The sequence below is a fragment of the Onychostoma macrolepis genome, chromosome 21 (assembly GCF_012432095.1).
Source record: "Onychostoma macrolepis isolate SWU-2019 chromosome 21, ASM1243209v1, whole genome shotgun sequence".
Classification (NCBI taxonomy): domain Eukaryota; kingdom Metazoa; phylum Chordata; class Actinopteri; order Cypriniformes; family Cyprinidae; genus Onychostoma; species Onychostoma macrolepis.
Genome location: NC_081175.1, coordinates 11,861,000 through 11,881,120, shown reverse-complemented (window position 1 = coordinate 11,881,120; position 20,121 = coordinate 11,861,000). Strand labels below are relative to the sequence as shown.

Sequence of the window (20,121 nt, the reverse complement as noted above, 5' to 3'; positions counted from 1 at the left end):
CACAATATAGTCACCAAAAGAAGAGTTTAATGAATGAAAACCACATAGTGAAACATAAACTTTTATAATACCACTATTCTTTTTCAAATGTCTCTCGGTTTGACAATAAATGTGTCATGTTGAAACATTATATGGTGACAAATTACTTTTGCAAAGAAATCTGATTGCCTGCAGTTTCTTCATGAAATCAGAACATTTACCAATTAGTTTAACTGTCCTTCAGACCTGAAAGCTTAACCTGTTCTGAAAATGTGCAAGATGTACTTTCATTTGCAGAGAAATTCTAATCAAGTCCTCTTTCATTCAGGAGTTCATTCACTGTCACGACTCCTTACAGCTGAGCTTTCTCTTCACAGAATAAAAGATGAAGTATCATCAGACAAGAGGAAAGGTGAAAGGTCAGTGCACTGATGATCAGTAGGTCATTGACTATACAATGATATGTAGCTGCTGATTAAGATGAGCTTATCAAATATGCAAAAGACTTCTGAAAGCTAGATGGCACTGGAGCACATAAAAATTTTATGAATCAATACCACCCTTTAGCTCATTAAATAGCTACATTTTACAAGTGAAGTTATCCATTAACCAAATGGTTCATAGTTCATTACTCTATGAACCATTCTGAATAAAACACATTTATAAAAATGTGAATAAAACCCAAATTTTCAGAGTGTTTCACTCAGATGACATTGTGACATTGAGGGAATTATAGTATTCATATTTTGAAATAGATTTTATTTTTGTCATTTCGGTTTTCATCTTAATTTCAGTTTACGTTTTAGTAGACTACATTTGTGTTAGTTTTTTCTTTTATTATGTGTAGTAATTCACCTTTTTTTTTTTTTTTAATCACTTTTTCAGCATTTCTCATTTTCGTTTCTGTTTTTAAATATTTCGTCTAATATCTATATTTAATTTAATTTAATTTAATTTCAGCTTTAATTTCGAGATTTTGTTAACAATGACAACACTAGTTGGCAATAAGAAAATAAAAAATGGACCACACCAACGAACCCTGACGTAAATATACAACTCAACATCGCCCCTGGTGGCGACAAAGTTGTATCTTCATAATAAAGTATATTGACATAATAGAAGCCAATCACAATAGTGTTTCAAGGGATTTCCTTTGAACGGCAAGAACATGAGCCAACCATTGAAAACCGCACGTTGAAACAGCCAATGGGAAGTGCCAGTAGTTGTGAGTGGGCGGGCTCTTATCTTATCAGGAGGACAGGGCCAAGTAGTAGTTGCAAAGCGGAAAGAAAATGGCGGCCGTGGCTGCGGAGCCAGGAGCTGCTGCGGCATCAACAACAGCGGGGGACGGGGTGGACTACGAACCCGAGCCAGGAGAGCATGTGGTCGACCTAGAGGCCCACTCCGTCCCGGAAATGGAGCTTTGTCACCGACCCGAGGATGTGGATGCAGTTCAGGAATGCAACCAGGTCCAAATGGAAATCAGAAGGCCGGACCTTCAAGCCGCGGGAAAAGCCCTCGCTGCCCATGCGGACGGAGAGCGCACCGAGACGGGGGGGTCCTGGAGCTGCCTGGGCGCAGCCGAGCAGCCCGTGCGCATGGACTACAGGTGCACGGATTACGAGGAATCCTTCTCGCCGAAGGTGGAGGCTGCAAACGAGGTCAGTGCTCTCGAATCCAGCCCCTGCCTTCTGCTCCCCAGCTCCATCTCAGACTCCCAGCCCTCTGTGGTCTTCTTGCATTCCCTTCCCGTTCAGGTTCCGTCGGAGCCCAAAACCGGACTGTCTCTGGCTGTCGAATACGACTCCAATCCCGCGTCAAGCCATCCTACCGATCTGGAGTGTGAACTCATAGGCTTCACGCAGCCGGATCCCGAACCCGCAACCGATGCTCCCGGGTCGGAACTCAAAACTCACGAGGATGCTTTCCATGACATCCCGCACCCCTCAGACCACCTGGACTCCCTGTCCGCTGCGGAGGAGACCTCGCTGGGAGAATCGGTGGGTCAGAGCTGCATCAGTGACTTTTCTACTGTTTCCAGTAAGGACTCTCCCGAACTTCCAGCGGTGGTGGATCAGTCGCTCATCTCAGCAGCAGCGGCGGAGGAAGTGCACTCGCATCCTCTTCATCAGCAGAGCTTCAAAACGGACCTCAGCGATCCCGACAGGGAGTCGGCGGAGACGAAAGACCCGGTTCTGTGTCCGGCGGAGCCCGGCGCCGTTGAGCGCCTGATGCTCGGCTCCGAGGTTCGAGTCACGCTGGATCACATCATCGACGATGCGCTCGTGGTGTCGTTTCGCTTGGGCGAGAAGCTCTTCTCCGGGGTACTCATGGACCTTTCGAAAAGGTAAACACGGTATTTATGCAAAGAAATTGCAGTTATACATCCAGCGTACTTACCAAAATGGGCTTTCGTAACTGTCAGAAAGATAAACGGCATCTTCGCCATTATTGGTTTAGAAATAATCTTTTAGTTCATGGTATAAACTGTCACTATAGTTATAGTTTTATTCTTTATAAAAAAAATTAAGCCATTAATGTTACTGTTATGGTCTGTTCTATTTTATTGTTTGACTCGTTTTATTTTCCTAAAATTATGTATATAAAAGCTGTATTGTATTATATTGTATAAGAAAAAATACTTATTTTTTTTAATAACATTTTAATAAACTGTATAAATAGTGACTGCAACAGATTAATTTGACAAAGTAATCCATGTCATGAAAATGACATTACACAAGAATAAACAAAAACATTGAAGCCTGTCATTACAGGACACCGCTGTCACTACTTGAATTTTCATATCACCCATATAACGACATGTAACTAGGTATTCATGATCATATTAAGGGGGGAAACAGTGTTATGCTGGTGATTAACACCCTACAAATTGCTCTCACAGTTTGTCTGTTTCAACACCCTCGTTCACACTTTTTTTTCTTGGTGTTAGGGATGAATCATAGCAGAGCCCAATTTTATAGTGGGATCTCCAGTCTCTCAGTTCAGTTCTCACTTGAGAGAAGTCAACATGAAACATTCTTGTGAAGTTGCTGTGTAGGGAATGTTTCCTGAAGAACCTGTGCAGCAACATTGTTAGGAAGTGATTTCATCACCTGGAAATGACACTTTTAGAGAAATTTCTAAATGCTGATAAACAATTAAAAGTCTAAAGTAATCAATTGTTCCAGGATTGAAATGATGCTATGGGCATATTCCAAAGGTGCCCATCATCTTTAGCCTAACACCAATGACATAGACCAGGGGTTCTCAATTTTTTGTCAGCCAAACCCCTTAAGCGATAAATATTTACTTGAAGAATGCTCTGAGATTTCAAGTTAATATTTCTATAATTCAATGACAAATTTGCATGTTTACAGTTTTCTGAGGTCAGTTAATGGTCGCATGACATGCAAGTAAATAGACAAACTATTTAAACTTATTAAATATAAAACTATTTAACTTGTATACGCATTAGTGTTTTAAGAACCCAATCAAACCTAATAAAAATATATTTTTTTTTTAACTTTACCTTTTTTTAATTCTAATTTTATTTTATTTTTTAAGAAAGCTACTACTGCTGTAAATTACAATTGTAATGTAAAATAAAAAAAAAGAATCTCTCTTAGTAATTCTAGTAATAATAACTTTATTTTACACCACAAGTTAGAATACTAATATTTATGTATTAAATTCACTTTCAAATGCCCAAACCCTGAAGCTTTGAACATTTCAAATTCTCAAGCTTTTATTTTGGTGGACTGCAAGTGAAATGCTGTAGACTTCTGTCCACAAAAATGTCGGAAAGTTTGCAAATGTGTAAATAAAGTAAACCTAATGCATGTTGCATTCCCATTTACACTTTAAACTTACAGCAAATGCAGTGATAGTTTACTGCATTCGCTGTGAACCGAGCCATTCCGAGATGCTGAAAACACTGAATCACTTCACTCTGTAACGCAACACATCCGACTATATAGTTATTTAATTAAATGGCAACAGTTGATTTGATAATCACACTAAGCTGTATAGCGCCATACTTTCATTTTACATTCAATATAATGAATTATTAGCTCAACTCAGGAACCCCCTGTAGTTCCCTCACAAACCCGCTAGTTGTTCGCGATTCCCCATTTGGGAAACCCTGACAGATGGCAGACTACTATTTTAAACAATTATAGGTTGAAAAACCTCTCTTTTTTTTGTTGTTTTTTTTGTTTTGTATAAACTGGGATGATTTGAAATCATATTCTGTACTTCACAGCATGTCACAGATGCTGCCACTTAAGTTTAACTTAATTCTTAGTATTCCTTTAAGGCCCACAGCATTGGTGTTTTGAGTTTAACATGCGAATGATGAAATGTGTTACAGCTCTGAATCTCAAAAAGATGCAAAAATATGTTCTTAATTGAGAAAGTGTCACTAGCTCAGCTAATTTCATGCTTCCTGTGAGTAAGGCATCTGTGAGGGTGTGGGGGAAAACTCAAGCTTCCTTTCGTCAATTTCCATTTTGTCTTTAATGGGTTAGTGTAATTGCTGATGTTTTGAAGTGGTGACGGATGGATAGATGGCTATTCATTCTATAATTGGTTAAAAGCAGCTAATGTCCTGGGTGTGGAATAATTTCCTTCTGAAGGTCCCACTGTTCTTCTGTGGCGTACCAGCCGCAGTTCACGGAGTGAACTTGAAACAGTCAGTGTCATGGCGTTGAAGTGGTTTGCCAGACTTGCTGTCCACTCCAGTTTATTTTTAGCTTCTGCTCTAAAGGCTATCTTCATTTGCATTTTTCAACATTAGATCATTCCCAGTTTCTGGATGAAATGTCTAATGGGAGAAACATATCTCAGGATTGTCGGATCACTCCCTCCTTAAGTGCTAGCTATATTCGTCTGCCAGTTAACAGATCACAAACTCAACCCTTTTTTTATGGGGCAGTATTTCCTGGGCACATAATTTTTACACTCTCTTATTCTACGGGCCGGTATGCAAAATAGATTAAAAATATATATTATCTGATTTTGACACATAAGTATCAGTGTATTAGATGGAACATGCATTTTTTTGTGTGCCTATTAAAGCTAAAGCTGGACCGGTGTGTGCAAAGGTGTCAATTCACTTCTGAAATAAGCTGTATGGTGGTTAGTACTTTACTCTGCAGAATATAAATGATTGTGGAGTAAGTTCTTCTTGACCCACATTGGATATACAATGAAAACTGTGAACAGGGTGATTGCCACAGATAATGGTTCTTTCAGGCCCAAGTGCCTGTTTTCGACATCCAAGGATGTTTTAGTTTAACGTTTTGTTAGCAATGTTGCTTCATTGCGCTTTACTTCTAATATCATGTTTTGGGCCAAACAAGATCAGCTTTCAAAGTAGGAATGGTTTCAGTTCATTTTTTTTTAGACTTGCCTGTTCTTCCTCCTTCACTTGGAAAGAATACTTTAATTGTGAAAACTAAAGCCACTACAGTAGGAGGCATTTTATCCTATCATGTATTTCAGTCAGCTGAAGTGGCATTTTATCCTATCATGCATTTTCTTTGTTGTATGGAACTGTATTATTGTTGCAGAAAATAATCTGTACCCCTGCTTTGTCAGTTAATCATCCATCCCATCTCATGAATACAAACACGACGAGATGAAATGACATTTAAATAAAAACAGAGCAATAATGCGACTGATGCAAAATAATGCCTGCTTTTTTTTTCTTTCTTTTTTTTACTGCATATGAGTAGCTGTAATATAGTAGTGCATACTTGGAATTGTTTTTAGATTTGAGAAAACTGGGATTAGACCCCATCCACATTGAGTTTAATCTTAGTGTCTTTGTCGTTTGTCTTCTTCTGTACCTCAGGTTTGGACCTTATGGGATTCCTATAACCGTGTTCCCCAAGAGAGAGTATAAGGACAAACCAGAATCTATGCAGCTAAAGGCGGAAGCATTCCAGTCAGAGACAGATAAGGGTGTCACTCAAGGACCTGGTGATGCCCCCATTAAGGACCCTGCGGATGCTCTGGATGCCCCTCTGAAGGAACCTGCTGAGATTCCTGCAGCGCCCCAGCCCTGTCCCAACCCTCAACCTAACCCATGGACCTCAAAACCACCTCCTTTGTTTCAGGAGGGGGCCCCTTATCCACCTCCACTGTTCATCAGGGACACCTACAACCAGTCGTTACCTCAGCCTCTACCACGCAAAATCAAGCGGCCCAAGCGTAGGCTGTATAGAGAGGAGCCCACTTCTATAATGAATGCCATCAAGCTCCGACCAAGACAAGTTCTGTGTGATAAATGTAAAGGGGCTGTGGTGCAAGGGGACAAGCGTGAGACACGCAGAGGCCCCATTTCAGACTGCCGAAGTGACGATGCCAAAAGACGGCGTAATGACAGCGCAGCAGCAGCTGCTGGTAAGCGGCCCCGTAGTGATCCACGTTCTGACGAGAAGGGCCGTGGTACTGATGGGCCCAAACGGCAGGGTTCAGCTGTACGGGTGTCGTCGGCCACCACCTCTTCGCTGGGCCATAGTCAGGTCAAAGGTGCAGCTGCAGGGAACAAAATGGTGAAGGGGGTGTCTACTACAACCACGTCCTCGGCCAACTCTCGAGTGCAGCTCAATGCCAAAAAAGTGCTTCAGAGCAAAAACGTCGACCACTCCAAAGCACGAGAGGTGCTGAAGATGGCCAAGGCTCAGAGAAGACAGAGAGAGACAGTCACAGGCAGTAGCGGGAACACCAAGGCCATAACCAGGGCTGCTGCCCTCCAGGAAGCCCACCAAAAGGTCCACTTCACCAGGCGACTGCAGCAGATCAGTGGAGGAGGTCCAGGTTCCAACCCCCTGCCACCCAGGATGCGCATCAAGCCCCAAAGGTACCGTAACGAAGAGAACGATTCTTCCTCATGTAAGCCGCCTTGCTTGGAGAAAGTGCCGGGAGGGGGCCGTTTACCGCTGCCTAAACCAGCCATGCCCCGCTGCACCTCCACACGCTCCTCCTCCTCCTCCTCCTCCTGCTCTGCAAGCCAAGTCGCCACAGCTGTAGAGCCCCAGAGGCCAGACAAAGCAATCGAGTCCCTGCTCAGCCAGGCCCAACCCGAGCCCCTCCCAGCCCCGGAATACAGGGAACCCCAAGCTGAGCCAGAGGAACAGGAGGGGCGGGAGGAAAAGCGGGAGACGCGTGGGAGCAAGGCTGGTAACCTAGTGGTCTACATGACCCTTAACCCCAGCCATCCTGACTCCTCTAGTACCTCTATGTGCAGTGTCGATAGTGCAGATGACTTAAAGTCATCAAACTCTGAGTGTAGCTCTACCGAAACGTTTGACTTCCCCCCTCCTGGTGATTTGCGATCGGCCCCTGCCCCTGGCACATCCTCCGCTTTTGCCTCTGCATCTCCCCCTGCTCCTAAGGACGAAAAAAAGCGCAGTAAATCCCTCAAAGCTGCCGTCTTTTCCAAAAATGTCACAAAGTGCGTTGCCCTGGATGGCAGGACAATTTGTGTAGGGGACATTGTTTGGGCCAAAATCCTTGGCTTCCCTTGGTGGCCCGCCCGCATCCTAGCCATCACAGTGAGTCGCAAAGATAATGGGCTCTTAGTCAGGCAGGAGGCCCGGGTCTCTTGGTTTGGGTCACCCACCACTTCCTTCCTGGCCATTACTCAACTTGCCCCATTTCTAGAAAACTTCCAGTCTCGCTTTGACAAGAAGAGAAAGGGCCTGTATCGTAAAGCCATCACTGAGGCCGCCAAGGCTGCCAAGCAGCTCACACCCGAGGTCCGAGCCTTGCTAACTCAGTTTGAGACGTGAGGTGGTGTGCCTTGGTAAGGTAGGCAAAACAGGCACTTGAGTTGGCCCTGTACCCCTTCTGACACCTCTCAAACTTTGCTGTACCCAGTCAGCTTCCAGAGTGAAATCCAGAAAAGGCAACCAGGACTAATTTATTTTCATTGAGAATGCAAGAGAAGGAGATTGAATTGCAAACGGTTCTCATCTCAATTATCTAGTGTTCGCCCCTATGTAACCAGTCTTTTGATCTTGTCATCATCATCATACATTTATTATACTGAAAACAGATGATGGAGATTTCTAGGAAAAGGTTTTATGGGTTCTTGAGTGGTAACCATATTTGTTTGCCTTGAACTTAGTTGTTCACGGTCAATGTCTGCCGTCGAAGGTCCCTGTAAACATGAAAAGAGTGGGTTTTTTGAGCTTGATTAGCTTTGGCCTAAAGAATTAGGCATGTGTGAAAATGAAAACGTCTGCTTTAACCCATTCTCAAACCAACTAAATGGTGGCCGGTCGACCGCTGCTTAGTCTGGATCCCTAATTTAGCACAGTTAATGCTTCCTTTTGGATGATCAGAGAAAGTGTTATAGGTTCAGACTCCTGCTGCATTTTCTATCACTACAGTGTTTCTAGACGTCAGAGTCCTTATTGACCAATCTCCCTTACATGAACTCAAGTCTTGGATTTCACTTAGGCCATCCTTGAATAGTTTTCTTTTATCATGGAAGTTGTGTAACAAAGTTGACCCTGCTGGGTAGTGCCTCGCTCAGGTAGAAAAAGGGACTTAATTGGTGCTGATCTTTCTCAGACGTTCTGAGACGACTAATCCAAGTGCAGTGATGTGAGCAGACGGCTGCTGATCTGGGCGTGGCTCTTGGCCAGCCTTGGCTTTGCAGCCAGTCGTGCTGCTGTTACGGGGGGAGGTGCATGTAAGCCGAAGTCACCTCAAGTGCCACTGTGAGGAGAGCACAGCGACTCTGCAAACGCAGAGAGTACCACCTCAGACACGGAGAAACCTTCCAGCCTATCTGTGCGTCCTCTTTCCCCACCCCTCGCAGCTACAACATCTGCTTCCCAAGCTCATTCCTCCCTAATCTACTTGCCCTGTTCACAGCTTCTTTTTCTTTTCCTCCACTTGTTTTGCTCCCTCCTGCCGTTGTCATATGTTTGCGTCTTAGACTGCTTTTTATATGTCTGATTATGGCGAAAATGTTCCTGTTACTCAGCCAACCCACTGGCCACCCCGACTTCGTTTTTGCATGAATTTGGGAGTGCATACGTGTTAAATGCATTACTGAGCATCTTTTGTATGGCTCCATATGTTTGTCCAATTTAGGCATATCACATCAAGAGGCAAACCTAAGTTTTGATGTAGCTGCAGTGGAATGCAAAACTCTTTTAAAATGAGTTCCATTAAGTAACTCAATGAAAACACTTGTCAACTGTAGTGTCCCGCTGCAAAGTGGGGCATTTTGGCGCACAAGGCAGCAGTTCTCATATGTGTGAATATGTTCGTCATAATTATGGGCCTCTGGCTGATTTAGTTGTTCAGTGATTTGTTCTGATTCCAGTATTCATGGTCTCTCATCTGAAATGTTTTGCTAAGGATTATTGTGTTTTAAATTTATTTGTTGTGCCTGAACTTTATTTTCTGTCATTTCACTATTTGCAAAATAGGGCTGAAGGTCTTGTATGTAAAGTGTTCAAAATGTATTTTGCCTGACTGAACTGAAGATGAATGGCCTGGATCTTATTTAAATGCTGAGAACCAGTGATTTTATTTGTGTGGAAGAGCATTATCTCTCTTTTTTTTATTTTATTTCTTGTCTGTAATCATGTCCTTGCATTGCATATCCATAAGCATCTTAAACTGTCCAGTTATATTTACACATCTGAGAAGGGAAATACTGTAAGATATCTTGGTCTTTCCACATATGACTTTAGCAGGTAGAGATCGATGACTTGAGGAAAAAAAAAACAATGCTTGGTAGACCACACTGACTGACTGACGGAGGTTTGTGTAAAGGAGTAAAAACGGTATTTATTTTGGTGGTTGGCTTCGTTTCATTTCAGCATCTTATTTTTTACTTTTATTATTTCTATCTGTTTGCAGGTCAGAGAATGCTGTAAAACCATTGAAAAAAAGTAACAGTTGAAGATATTGTGTACATGTTTTCTGATGTTTTAAGAGTATATAAATAAACTGTGAACTTCAAGAATTTTATCTAGTCGTCATTATTTTCGTATTTTATCTTCTTAATACCATTTCTCACTCCAAACCATATTTGTCTCAGGTGTAGCCTAGTGCACAACCCTGTTTTGGGAAAAGCTGTTTTTCCATGTTTCTCAAATGAAGAAAAAAACCCAACAAAAACTCATGACAGCCCAACCAAACTAGTGACTGTTCTGTCATTTCGCAATGAACTAAAATGGAACAGATTTTCATACCTGCAAACAGATGAGAAAACCGTAGGGCAGACTGAACCAAAATGTGCCAGACTGTTATTACACATCATACAGTAAAATATTAAGATACACAGGGTTGTCATAGTTTTAGCGATTTCACATTTCAGTGGATCTCTGCTGTGCGAGTTTGTCTTCATGCTGTCAGCGTCCACGTTTTCTTTATAAAATCTGACATTACAATGGAAAAACAGCTGTGCGTGACTTTAATGTAAAGAGACCTTAATTCTAGAATGTTTGATTTGCTTTGAAAATACATGGAAGAAACATCAAATGTTGAAAGAAAATTGGATGTTACCCTACCTGGCTTCATATGAGGAAATATTCATCTGCAAATGTCAAAAAAAAAAAAAATAACATTCTCACTTTTTAAAGCTTATTTATTCTGTGAACCAAATCTTGTCCAATAATGTCAGATATGGACCATGAAGCAAATCAATAATTTTTGAACTTGTGTTATTATTCTGTTATTTTAAGTGCAATGGCCCACTGTACTAACACAGTTAGTAAGAAGCTGATTTTCTCTGTTCTTTAAACATTAGATAACTGAAATTAAGCAATTTCTGAAAAGTGAATTAATTTCTATTATTAGCCAGTGGATGATCTTAGAATCTTACATTAACTCTCAAAGCGTATATAGTTTTCTTTTTAATATTAATAATTTAATAATGCTGTTCGAGATGAATTCTGACCGTCTGTTTTTTTTTTCTTCTCCCCCTCCTTCTCCAGTGCTGCAACTCTGAAGGGCTGCTGATTGGTCCGTTGCCCAAAGCACTGCCATTGGTCAAGATCCAGTCAGATGAGAGGAGCCATCCACATTTGGAGAAGCAGGTGTAATGGAGAAATTATTTTTATTTAAGAAAAGAATTCTATATTTATAACAATGAATTACAGACTCTCCACCTATTTCCTGATCCGTCATGCTGAAATGAATTTTTCAAAACAAGATTTTTCTTTACAGCATGTGAAAGGACACTTGCAAATACTGAACAGCACAGGGGAGTTACGGCCATTGTGGATTGTAGGTGGTGAACCAGCATACGTTAAAGCAGGGTTTTAAGTGTTTGTTTGTAATGAAAGAGATAACTTATAAAATGTAAAAAACATATGATATAAAAATGCAATAAATATTGCATGTGCTATGCTTCACAGTACAATGACAGAAGATTGGGTCTTATTGTGCTTCTAGTCTTAGATAAAATCCCAGTGTTCTTTCCCAACATCTGTGCTCCTTTATATTGAGAAATTCTGAGCCTTAATACAGTCTAGACTGTTCTTGAAGAGAGCTTGAAGTTTTCCACTCTGTGGCACACCACACATTCAATGATCAGTGCAATCTGTACAGCGTTACAAAATCACTCTGACCCACTAGTTGACTTTTTTGATTTTCTTATTATACAAGTCGAACATGCCATCTCTCAGTCTTTGCTTCAAGGTTTTCCTGTTAGCATCATTCATTGCACACGCTCAACCTGAGGCCTGCAAAAAGGGAATTTAGAGCGAGAGTGAAACAGCTGCTTGACACGCTCACGCTTTCAGTCTCGCTGTTGTACATACGTGCGTTTACAATCGGAGCGTTCTCCCGACTATACATATGAAGATGGTGGTCGTGGGCGTAAATTTGTTTTATTATTGTATTAAATGAATATCTCTATGAAATTAAACCTGTTTTTTGCCTTGTACCAAGCTGTGTGTTCTGTGTATTCTTTAGTAATAAATCATGCTGTATCAATTACATCCAAGAAACTACACAACGCACAAAGCACGCAGGATCTTATCCACTGGTTTAATGTGAACGCAGGTTAGGGTGACGCGATGAAGGCTCATTATCTCATTGCTCATGATTGACAGTCTGGATCACTGACACCAGCTTCACAGCAAATGTAACATTCTGGCATGCCAAAAAACTGAATCTCTATATAATACAGGTTTACAAATTCCCCAAAAAACAAAAACCATGGTCAATGGAAGAAAAAAAAAAGGTTTACATTACTTGCATCAATGAATTAGTGCAGACTGGGCATATGATTGAACAGTCAGAGAGGGACTGGATACTTGGGGCAGTTCACTATTGTGCCACTCTATAAAAAGACTCTGAATGTTGTCAACTGTTGTTGTTATTGGGATTCTGAACAAAATTAACGGAGTAGGATCCTGTGTTGGTATCTTGGTTGACCTGGAAGTTGGAGGTGGAGAGACCAAAGGGTCGTAAAATCATGTTGCCTAAGTCCTTCAGCTTACCTGAGAATCAAAAGAGACAGCAAATAAATGATCTGCCAACAACAGAAAGCAGAAAGAATACAGAAGTGGTCTTTAACAGGTAGTTAAAAAAAATAAGTGCTGACCAAGACCGTGTTTACCCAATCAGTAAAAACAGAAATATTGTAAAATATATTTACATTTATATTATATATTTAAAAATGTAATTTATTCCTGTGATAGCAAAGCTGAATTTTCAACAGCCATTATTCCAGTCTTCAGTGTCACATGATCCTTCAAAAGTCTAATTTGCTGATTTGGTTCTCAAGAAAAAACATGTTGAAAGTGTCATCTTTTGTAACAATGTCTTATATATCAATTTTGATCGATTCTTGCTTTAAGAATGAATTTCTTAAAGAAAAATGGAAATATTCTTTATGTTTATCCCTCCTACATTAAACAAAATTAAATGTAAAGTATGACATATGACTCTGTACATCAATAATGAACATGTTATTAGAGTTGCAATCAATGTAACCCTTATAATAAAGTGTGTAAATACATGAACATGGTACTAAATGGTGCTGTTTCATAGGCTAGGCTTTAAATGCAATATGTAAGGGGGGTCTCCCTGCTTCCAACTCTCTACCACCAAGGGGTCCTTGGTCCAAAAAAAGGTGTAAAGTGATTGTGGAGAGCTCTGTCTCTGTGACTGGACTGCAGTGAGATCAATATGAAGTGTTGAGCAGCCACACCTCACTGTGAACTGCAGGAAATTCAGTCTGACAGCAACAGTCTTTACCTCAAACTGGAAATCCGATCCTTATAGGAAACATACAGTGCCTGCAACATTTATTAATAAAACCTTGAAACAGACAAAACCTGTATGTGCTCTGAGAAAGTGCAGCAACATTTAACCAGAAAACTGTACAAATCAATGCTACAATACTTAGTTATAGCTTTAAATGTCTACTAGAGACACAGATGTGAATTTTCTATTTTATTAGAGATCAGCTTGATCAATATTAATACCAACTTATTAATGCTTCATTGTCTGACAATTGATATATAAGCCATTGTTGTTTTGAATTATTTCTGCTTTTTGATATAGTAATAAAATAATCCTTAGAAATTAGAATCAAGTTTATAAATATATAATTTATTAATCACTTTTATTATTAATGATATTGTTATTTATTATCACTCTGCCTCTTGACACAAAATTATTAGACATAAGAATTAAAATAACAGATACAATTAGATAATGTATTAATAATAATAAATGTGAATTATGACAGTGGAATAAAAAACAAGAAATATTTTGCCATTTATCAGTCTCTCCAGTAATTGCAGTTTCATGACTGAGCTGTTGTTTTAGAATTTAATATTTTTTATGAAGCATTTTTAAAATGTTAAGTGTCAAAGTGTGGCCAACTAACATACAGCCACAAGCCTTTGTCTCAATGCAGTGCAATTTATGGTCTAGTGGAAATGAAAAATTCAGGAAGACTGCATTAGATATGATTTATGCAACAAGGGCTTTTTTCAATCCAAGGTTCTTCAGTTTGAAAGGACTCTTTGAAACGTACTAATTAATGGATCAGGCTAGAACTTTCTAAGAGCAATATGCTTAATAGCAACTGTGTCTTATCCAGACAACCTTCAAAATGAACCGCACTGTTGCACTGAAGCACTCACCCTTCTGCAGCCTTATGAGCGTTGCTAAATTACAGTGTAGTCATATTTACTAATTTATTTTTTTTTGCTTGTTTACATGTGCTTTTATGTACTGAAGTATTCAGAATATTGTGATTATCAAATCAAACGCTGCAATTTTATTGTTTTGAGTGAAAAGCGGCACTGTATTCATTTATTTGCATGCAGCTTATAATAGTAGTGAGAATGAATAGTGTTTTCAAAGCAGCTTGCTTCTGTGAGTTTAATTTGCATTAATTTGGGAACACAATGTGTGCTAGGTTCACTTTATTCAAACTTGCATAATTTCCAACATTTTTGTGGACAAAAGTTTACCTCATTTCACCAATATTACACCAAAATAAAAGCTTGAGGATTTGAAAATTGAAAGAAGAATTTAAGATGTCAATTTTTGTATTGTAACTTGTAGTGTTAGTTGATTCTTATAAAGAGTGAACCCAAGCGTGAACTCCTTTACAATTAATAATTTTTTCCTTAGCAATACAAACTGTTTTTAGTCTGGAGGTCTCGGAGGTAGCAATAGAAGACGCTTTTTATGAAATGAAATGTCATATCACAATTGTAATATGAGACAAAATAATCACAATTCACGTTTTATAAGAAAAATGTAATCATACTCATCATCTCTTCTTTCAGCTTCTCGTTTCGCTCCTCAATTTGCCGTGGCAATCGCTGTAAAAGAGAAATAGAAAGAAAAATTTAAACTCAGTCTTTAAAAAGTTTCTATTTGATTTTTTCAAATATCAATCAGTTTCAATTGCTCATTCTTAAGTTGTTTCAAACTGGTACACATTTTCATTCATTCATTCATTATTTGAGATCATGAAATATTAAAATGAATCAGACATGTGTAATTTTCAAATGACAATGCAAAACATCCATTAGATTATGGACATATTCAAGCTTAAATGGGCTTGAACCTTTCTGGGCCTTGAACGTGGTAGTTGCATTGCTGTCTATGCAGGGTTAGAAAGCTCTCGGATTTCATCCAAAATATCCTAATTTGTGTTCTGAAGATGAATGAAGGTCTTGTGGGTTTGGAACGACATGAGGGTGAGTGATTAATGACAGAATTTTCATTCTCTTTAATGATAATCATGTAGAGCAGTGGCTCTCAAGAAAGGGCCTAGGCCCACTAGGGGGCCTCAGCAGACTTCCAAGTGGGCTTCAAGATGACTTAAAATAAGACAAAAACAGGCTTTAAAATAACTTTTATTTTAAAGAACCAGGATTCCCATGATCTTGGAAAACCTTGATATATGAGGAAAGACTGGTTTTAAAAGTTTGTTTTCTAGACTTGGAAAAATCCACGGTCATTTTTTATGAAGAATGTATGTTTACTACTAGTTATACCAAGTTATAAAATAATTAATCTGATATTTTTAATAATCCTTAATAGGTAAATCATTAATAATTTGAAGAGTGATGTAAAATCACTGGTTAAAAAGAATGGGAACCCTAATATTTAGTTTACAGTAACTAGCGGTGTTGTTGTGGTCAGTGGAGGCCTTAGAGTCGAAATGCTGATGTGGAAACACTCACCATACAGGCTTCTCTAGCTGCAGGGATGCCCGGGTCTTTCTCCAAGACAGTTTTATAGTCCTCTAGAGCTTCATCGAGCTTGTCTGTCTTCTCGTAGAGTTCTGCTCTCCGCAGAATGGCACGGACATAATTTGGATTTAGTTCTATGGCTGTGGAAGACAAGACAAAACACACTGTCTCAAAAGCCTTTGTGTCATGGCAGTTCAAATGTCAAATTACATTTCCACAGGAAAAGGAAATTAAGATATACATCAGAGACACAACATAAAAATAGTGTGTTGCAAGTCGTGTACATTCTCTAGATACAGAACACAATGTGTGCAGGATATTCTCTCACCTTTAGAGCAGTCACTGATAGCACTGTCTTTTTTATCCTGCCAGATAAAATTATGAATAAAGTTATTATGCAAAACTATGAATAAATAAGGGAATATTTGAATAATCATGTACAAAACCACTAGAGGAAAAATCTAATTTGAGCACTCAAAGTAATGATTGTATCAAAGCTTATTAAATTGGACTGGTTCCAACATATTCTAAAATGCTAAATCGTCATCGATTCATGCTTATGCAAAAAAAACTAAAAGTACTCATAATCATATGCATACATTGTTATGCTATATCTACATGGTGTAGTACAGTAAACATTCAAAATGTGTTCAGAAAATAAAAATAAAAATACATGCATTCTACATCTGCACAAAACACCCAAAGTTCACCTGATGCAGGCGTGCAGCAGCTCGATTAGAGAAGAGTATGGATCTCTCTTTACTGTAGCACACAGGACACACTTTCAGAGCGGCCGTGTAAGACTCTTCAGCCTCTACATGCTCTGTAAACAATGACATGTCAGAAGCTCATTCACAAACACAACCTTTCAAATCTATGATACCGCCTCAATGCGATTAACATTTGGGAGAGTTTAGCTTAAAATGAAAGATATGTCATTATTTTTTAATTCTCTTGTTTTTCCAAACATGTATATATGGGTATTTGTTGTTGCACATAAAATTTGTGAAGAATCTTTAAGCATATATTTTCATTTTGATCACATCAAAACACCAGAAAAGTTATAAATGTCAACTACATAAGTTATATGATAAAATTAGGAAGGAACAGACTAAAATCAAATTGTTATTCACTGATTTTCACAGTATTATGTATGTACAAGGCATCTTATTTGACTAGTGCTCAAAGGTTTGGGGTTGGTAAGCCTCTTATGCTCACAATGGCTGCATTTATTATACAGTAAAAATTGTGAAATTTTATTATAACTTAAAAAAATCTACTTTAATATATTTTAAAATGTAATTTATCACTGTGGTGCATAGCTAATTATTAAAAAAAAAAAAAACGCAAATATTTTTGTGGAAACAGTTTAAAAGAACAGCATTTATTCGAAATGAAAATGTGTTTTTTTTTTTTTTTTATTATTCTATCAATGTCTTTACTGTCACGTTTGATCAATTTAATACCTACTTGCTGAATTTTTAAAGAAAAAAATGTACTGACCCCAAACTTTTGAACAGTAGTGTATAGTGCACAAGTTGTACAGACAACCTATACTAAGTTTTAATATTGTTGTTGTTGTGTTTTATTTGGTTTTTTCCCGTCTTTTATGGAGCTTGACAGATGTGTCTATGAAGTGTCAGTGTCTAAAAGAAGAGCTGTGTAAAGATTCTTCGAAAAGTCTTTAAAAAAATTATACAGGTAAATAACATGAGGGTTAATAAATATTGAATATATATGATGTCATATTTTATGAACTATTCTAATTGGATGAAGAGCAGGAATCCTGTTTATCCCTGACCGTGGGATTGTCTTACCTCCACTCTTAAATTGTGTGTTGCCCTTCTCCTTCAGCTCTAAACTCTCCTTTCTTCTGCTCTGCAATTTGAAAAAAAGAAAAAAAAGTGAGAATATCAATGGTGTGAAATATGGTACAGCCAGAACTGTAGATTTTGAAGGACATGAAAAATAACAATTGGATAATACCGCTCACCTCTTTTTCTTCTTCCGTCAGGTCTTTCTCCTGCTCACGCAGATATTCCTCATCATACTCATTCACCTTGACCGTCTCCTCTTTAAATTCTGAATCAGAGTCGCCCTCTCTCTGCTCATCGCTCTCCACAAACCTCTCCCAATTCTCCTCATCGTTGTCTTTCTCAGGATCCAGGTCTCTTGTTAATGAGTCGTGTCTCTTTTCAGCCGAACTGTCCTCGAGCCCTTCAGAATCCTCTTCTGATGTGTTATCCAAACACAACCGGTCAATGCCATCCATGTTTTCTATTCTCTCATTTTCTGTCCTGTCATCTGACTCCAGCTCGTCTCTGTGCTCCCTCTCTGTGCGTTTAACATCAGTGTGTCCATCTTCTCCAGGCAACGTGTCCTCACAGTCATAGAAACAGTCATCCTCAGGGTCTGTGGTAGTTTCTCTGGTCTCTGACACTATTAAGGTGTCAGCCATGGCGGCTGAGAACGTCTTAGACTCCATCTCCATCTGGAGTTGTGTTGTCACCACAACCTAAACAGTATCTAAGGAAAGTAAATGTAAATTATCTCAAGTCATATTCACCTCCAACACCGCAAAACTACTGAACATGATCATACATATTTAGGCTATATGAATAAAATGACAGTATTTCCATTTCTTTTCAGACTGCCATATAAAGCAAGTATGAAATAAGTCTAAAATACACACGGTTTGTACAACCATGCACTGCTAAATGTACGTAAATACCACAACAGACTTTGATAAACTGGTCTTGACTCGTCCTATTGTCATCAACATGTCATGCTTATTTTAGACTTGATGTACCTCGTAACATAACGTTACTTAATATACACTAAAATGTATTTGTATTAAATAAAAAGAGAAATCTTAACAATATTCGACTACGGAATGTAGTAGCTTGCATTAACAATTCAGACAGAAATATCAGTCAACACATATTATTAGCACATGTGTTAACAGGACTGATTTCACTTCATCCGCTGTCCACTTGGCATTATTGTAAAAGTTTCATTTTCATTTGCATTGATTCATTTTCATTGGCACTGCAGTATGAAAATGATATTTTAAACGCTACAAATGAGATAAAAACAATAACACAATACCTCTTCCTCACCTTCTAGAAATGAGCCATACCGTCTCTTCCGGTTAATCCGCGTGACGCATGGGTAGAAAAGGATTCTGGGATATGTAGTAGGAGTTCGTATTTGCTTACTAGAAAACTTATTTGTGTTTTGTAGAGTGGGTAAACATTTCATTTTACATATCATAATGCATCAATAATTATCTATGTGTAACATTTAAAATCGCCTGAACACAAATCTAAAAATATATATGGATTTTCTTCATCATTGTGAATATTAATCATTATGAACAACAACAACAACAATAATAATAATAATGTATTATCAAAAATTGGACATCAGATTAAGTGAAACAAATCATTTCATGACTGATTATCAAGAGATAATTAAATGTAGGTAAATGAATATGTAAATTAATAAAATAAAGTTTGTGATTTATGATTTTTTAAATAAATTGCTTATATATATATATATATATATATATATATATATATAGACAAAATCAGAAAGCAGGTAAAGTGAGTCAATTACTATTCACTACTGAATGTATTTTAAATATCAGGATGAATTTAAATGTAAATACACTAACAAGTAGGTGAAAAAAATGACATGATTTATATTTTTTATTTTATTAATAAAAATAATCATAATATAAGCCAAAATGGGACAGCAGTTAAAGTGAGACAATTACTATAATTACTGATTGATTGTTTTTTACATAACAGGAGGCAATTAAATGTAAAAATCATTAGCTATTGTTAGTTGTAATATGATCTAAATGATCTCAGTTAGCACATGGAAAATCCACAAAATTATTGCATGATCTCTTACATCATATCCTCCTTGATCAAGCTGGTGAGACCAACTCGGGAATATGTTTTTATGCTTTAACATAAATGATGTTTGCATTTAACATTGGGAATATAAAGCTTTTATCAGTGCTCCAACATCAGTCTAACAAACACTGCCCCACCTTGCACACCTCAGTATTTTGACTGCATTGGATGTGTTTTGTACATGCTGCATTGTTTATTGTTTGTGAGGTTAGCGTGTAGGGCTTTGTTTTTGACCCGGAGTGCATGTGCAACAGTGGTTAAATGAGGCCAGCGGAACAGGAATACTAATATGAAGCCTGTCTGAGTTTTGGCAGTCTTTCTCTCTCACTTCCGAGTTCTCACTTGGGCAGCTTGATGTGTTGAGGAGCTGAGAGAATCACATGATAGACAGTTCTGGCTCATAATGCGTCCAGCTATGTTCTGTGTCTGGCTCGCCTTTGGGCCACCTGCTAAATCCTGGCATAGCAAAAGATTGTAAAACCCACTGATAGGAAAAAACTGGCCTTAAAACTTCA

The 20,121-nt window shown here is 38.5% G+C and overlaps 2 protein-coding genes across 3 annotated transcripts; one reads left to right on the top strand and one right to left on the bottom strand.

The window, feature by feature from the left end:
• On the top strand, positions 1-11,907 carry pwwp2a (PWWP domain containing 2A). Its single transcript, XM_058757926.1, has 3 exons — positions 1-2,326; positions 5,834-7,794; positions 10,947-11,907. Exons 1-2 carry the CDS (start codon positions 1,272-1,274, stop codon positions 7,773-7,775), a joined length of 2,997 nt encoding a protein of 998 aa, XP_058613909.1. The 5' UTR covers positions 1-1,271; the 3' UTR covers positions 7,776-7,794; positions 10,947-11,907.
• Positions 11,908-11,993: 86 nt separating this feature from the next.
• ttc1 (tetratricopeptide repeat domain 1) lies at positions 11,994-18,872 on the bottom strand. Of its 2 annotated transcripts, none has more exons than XM_058757927.1 (8): positions 18,803-18,872; positions 17,677-18,209; positions 17,501-17,561; positions 16,394-16,506; positions 16,012-16,048; positions 15,675-15,823; positions 14,750-14,804; positions 11,994-12,458 (listed from the first exon to the last, which is right to left on the bottom strand). In XM_058757927.1, the coding sequence occupies exons 2-8, from the start codon at positions 18,172-18,174 to the stop codon at positions 12,322-12,324; spliced, it is 1,050 nt and encodes a 349-aa protein (XP_058613910.1). In that variant the 5' UTR covers positions 18,175-18,209; positions 18,803-18,872; the 3' UTR covers positions 11,994-12,321. The 2 variants fall into 2 exon arrangements, with proteins under 2 accessions (XP_058613910.1, XP_058613911.1); XM_058757928.1 differs by having other exon boundaries at positions 18,792-18,844.
• Between the last annotated feature and the right edge of the window lie 1,249 nt (positions 18,873-20,121).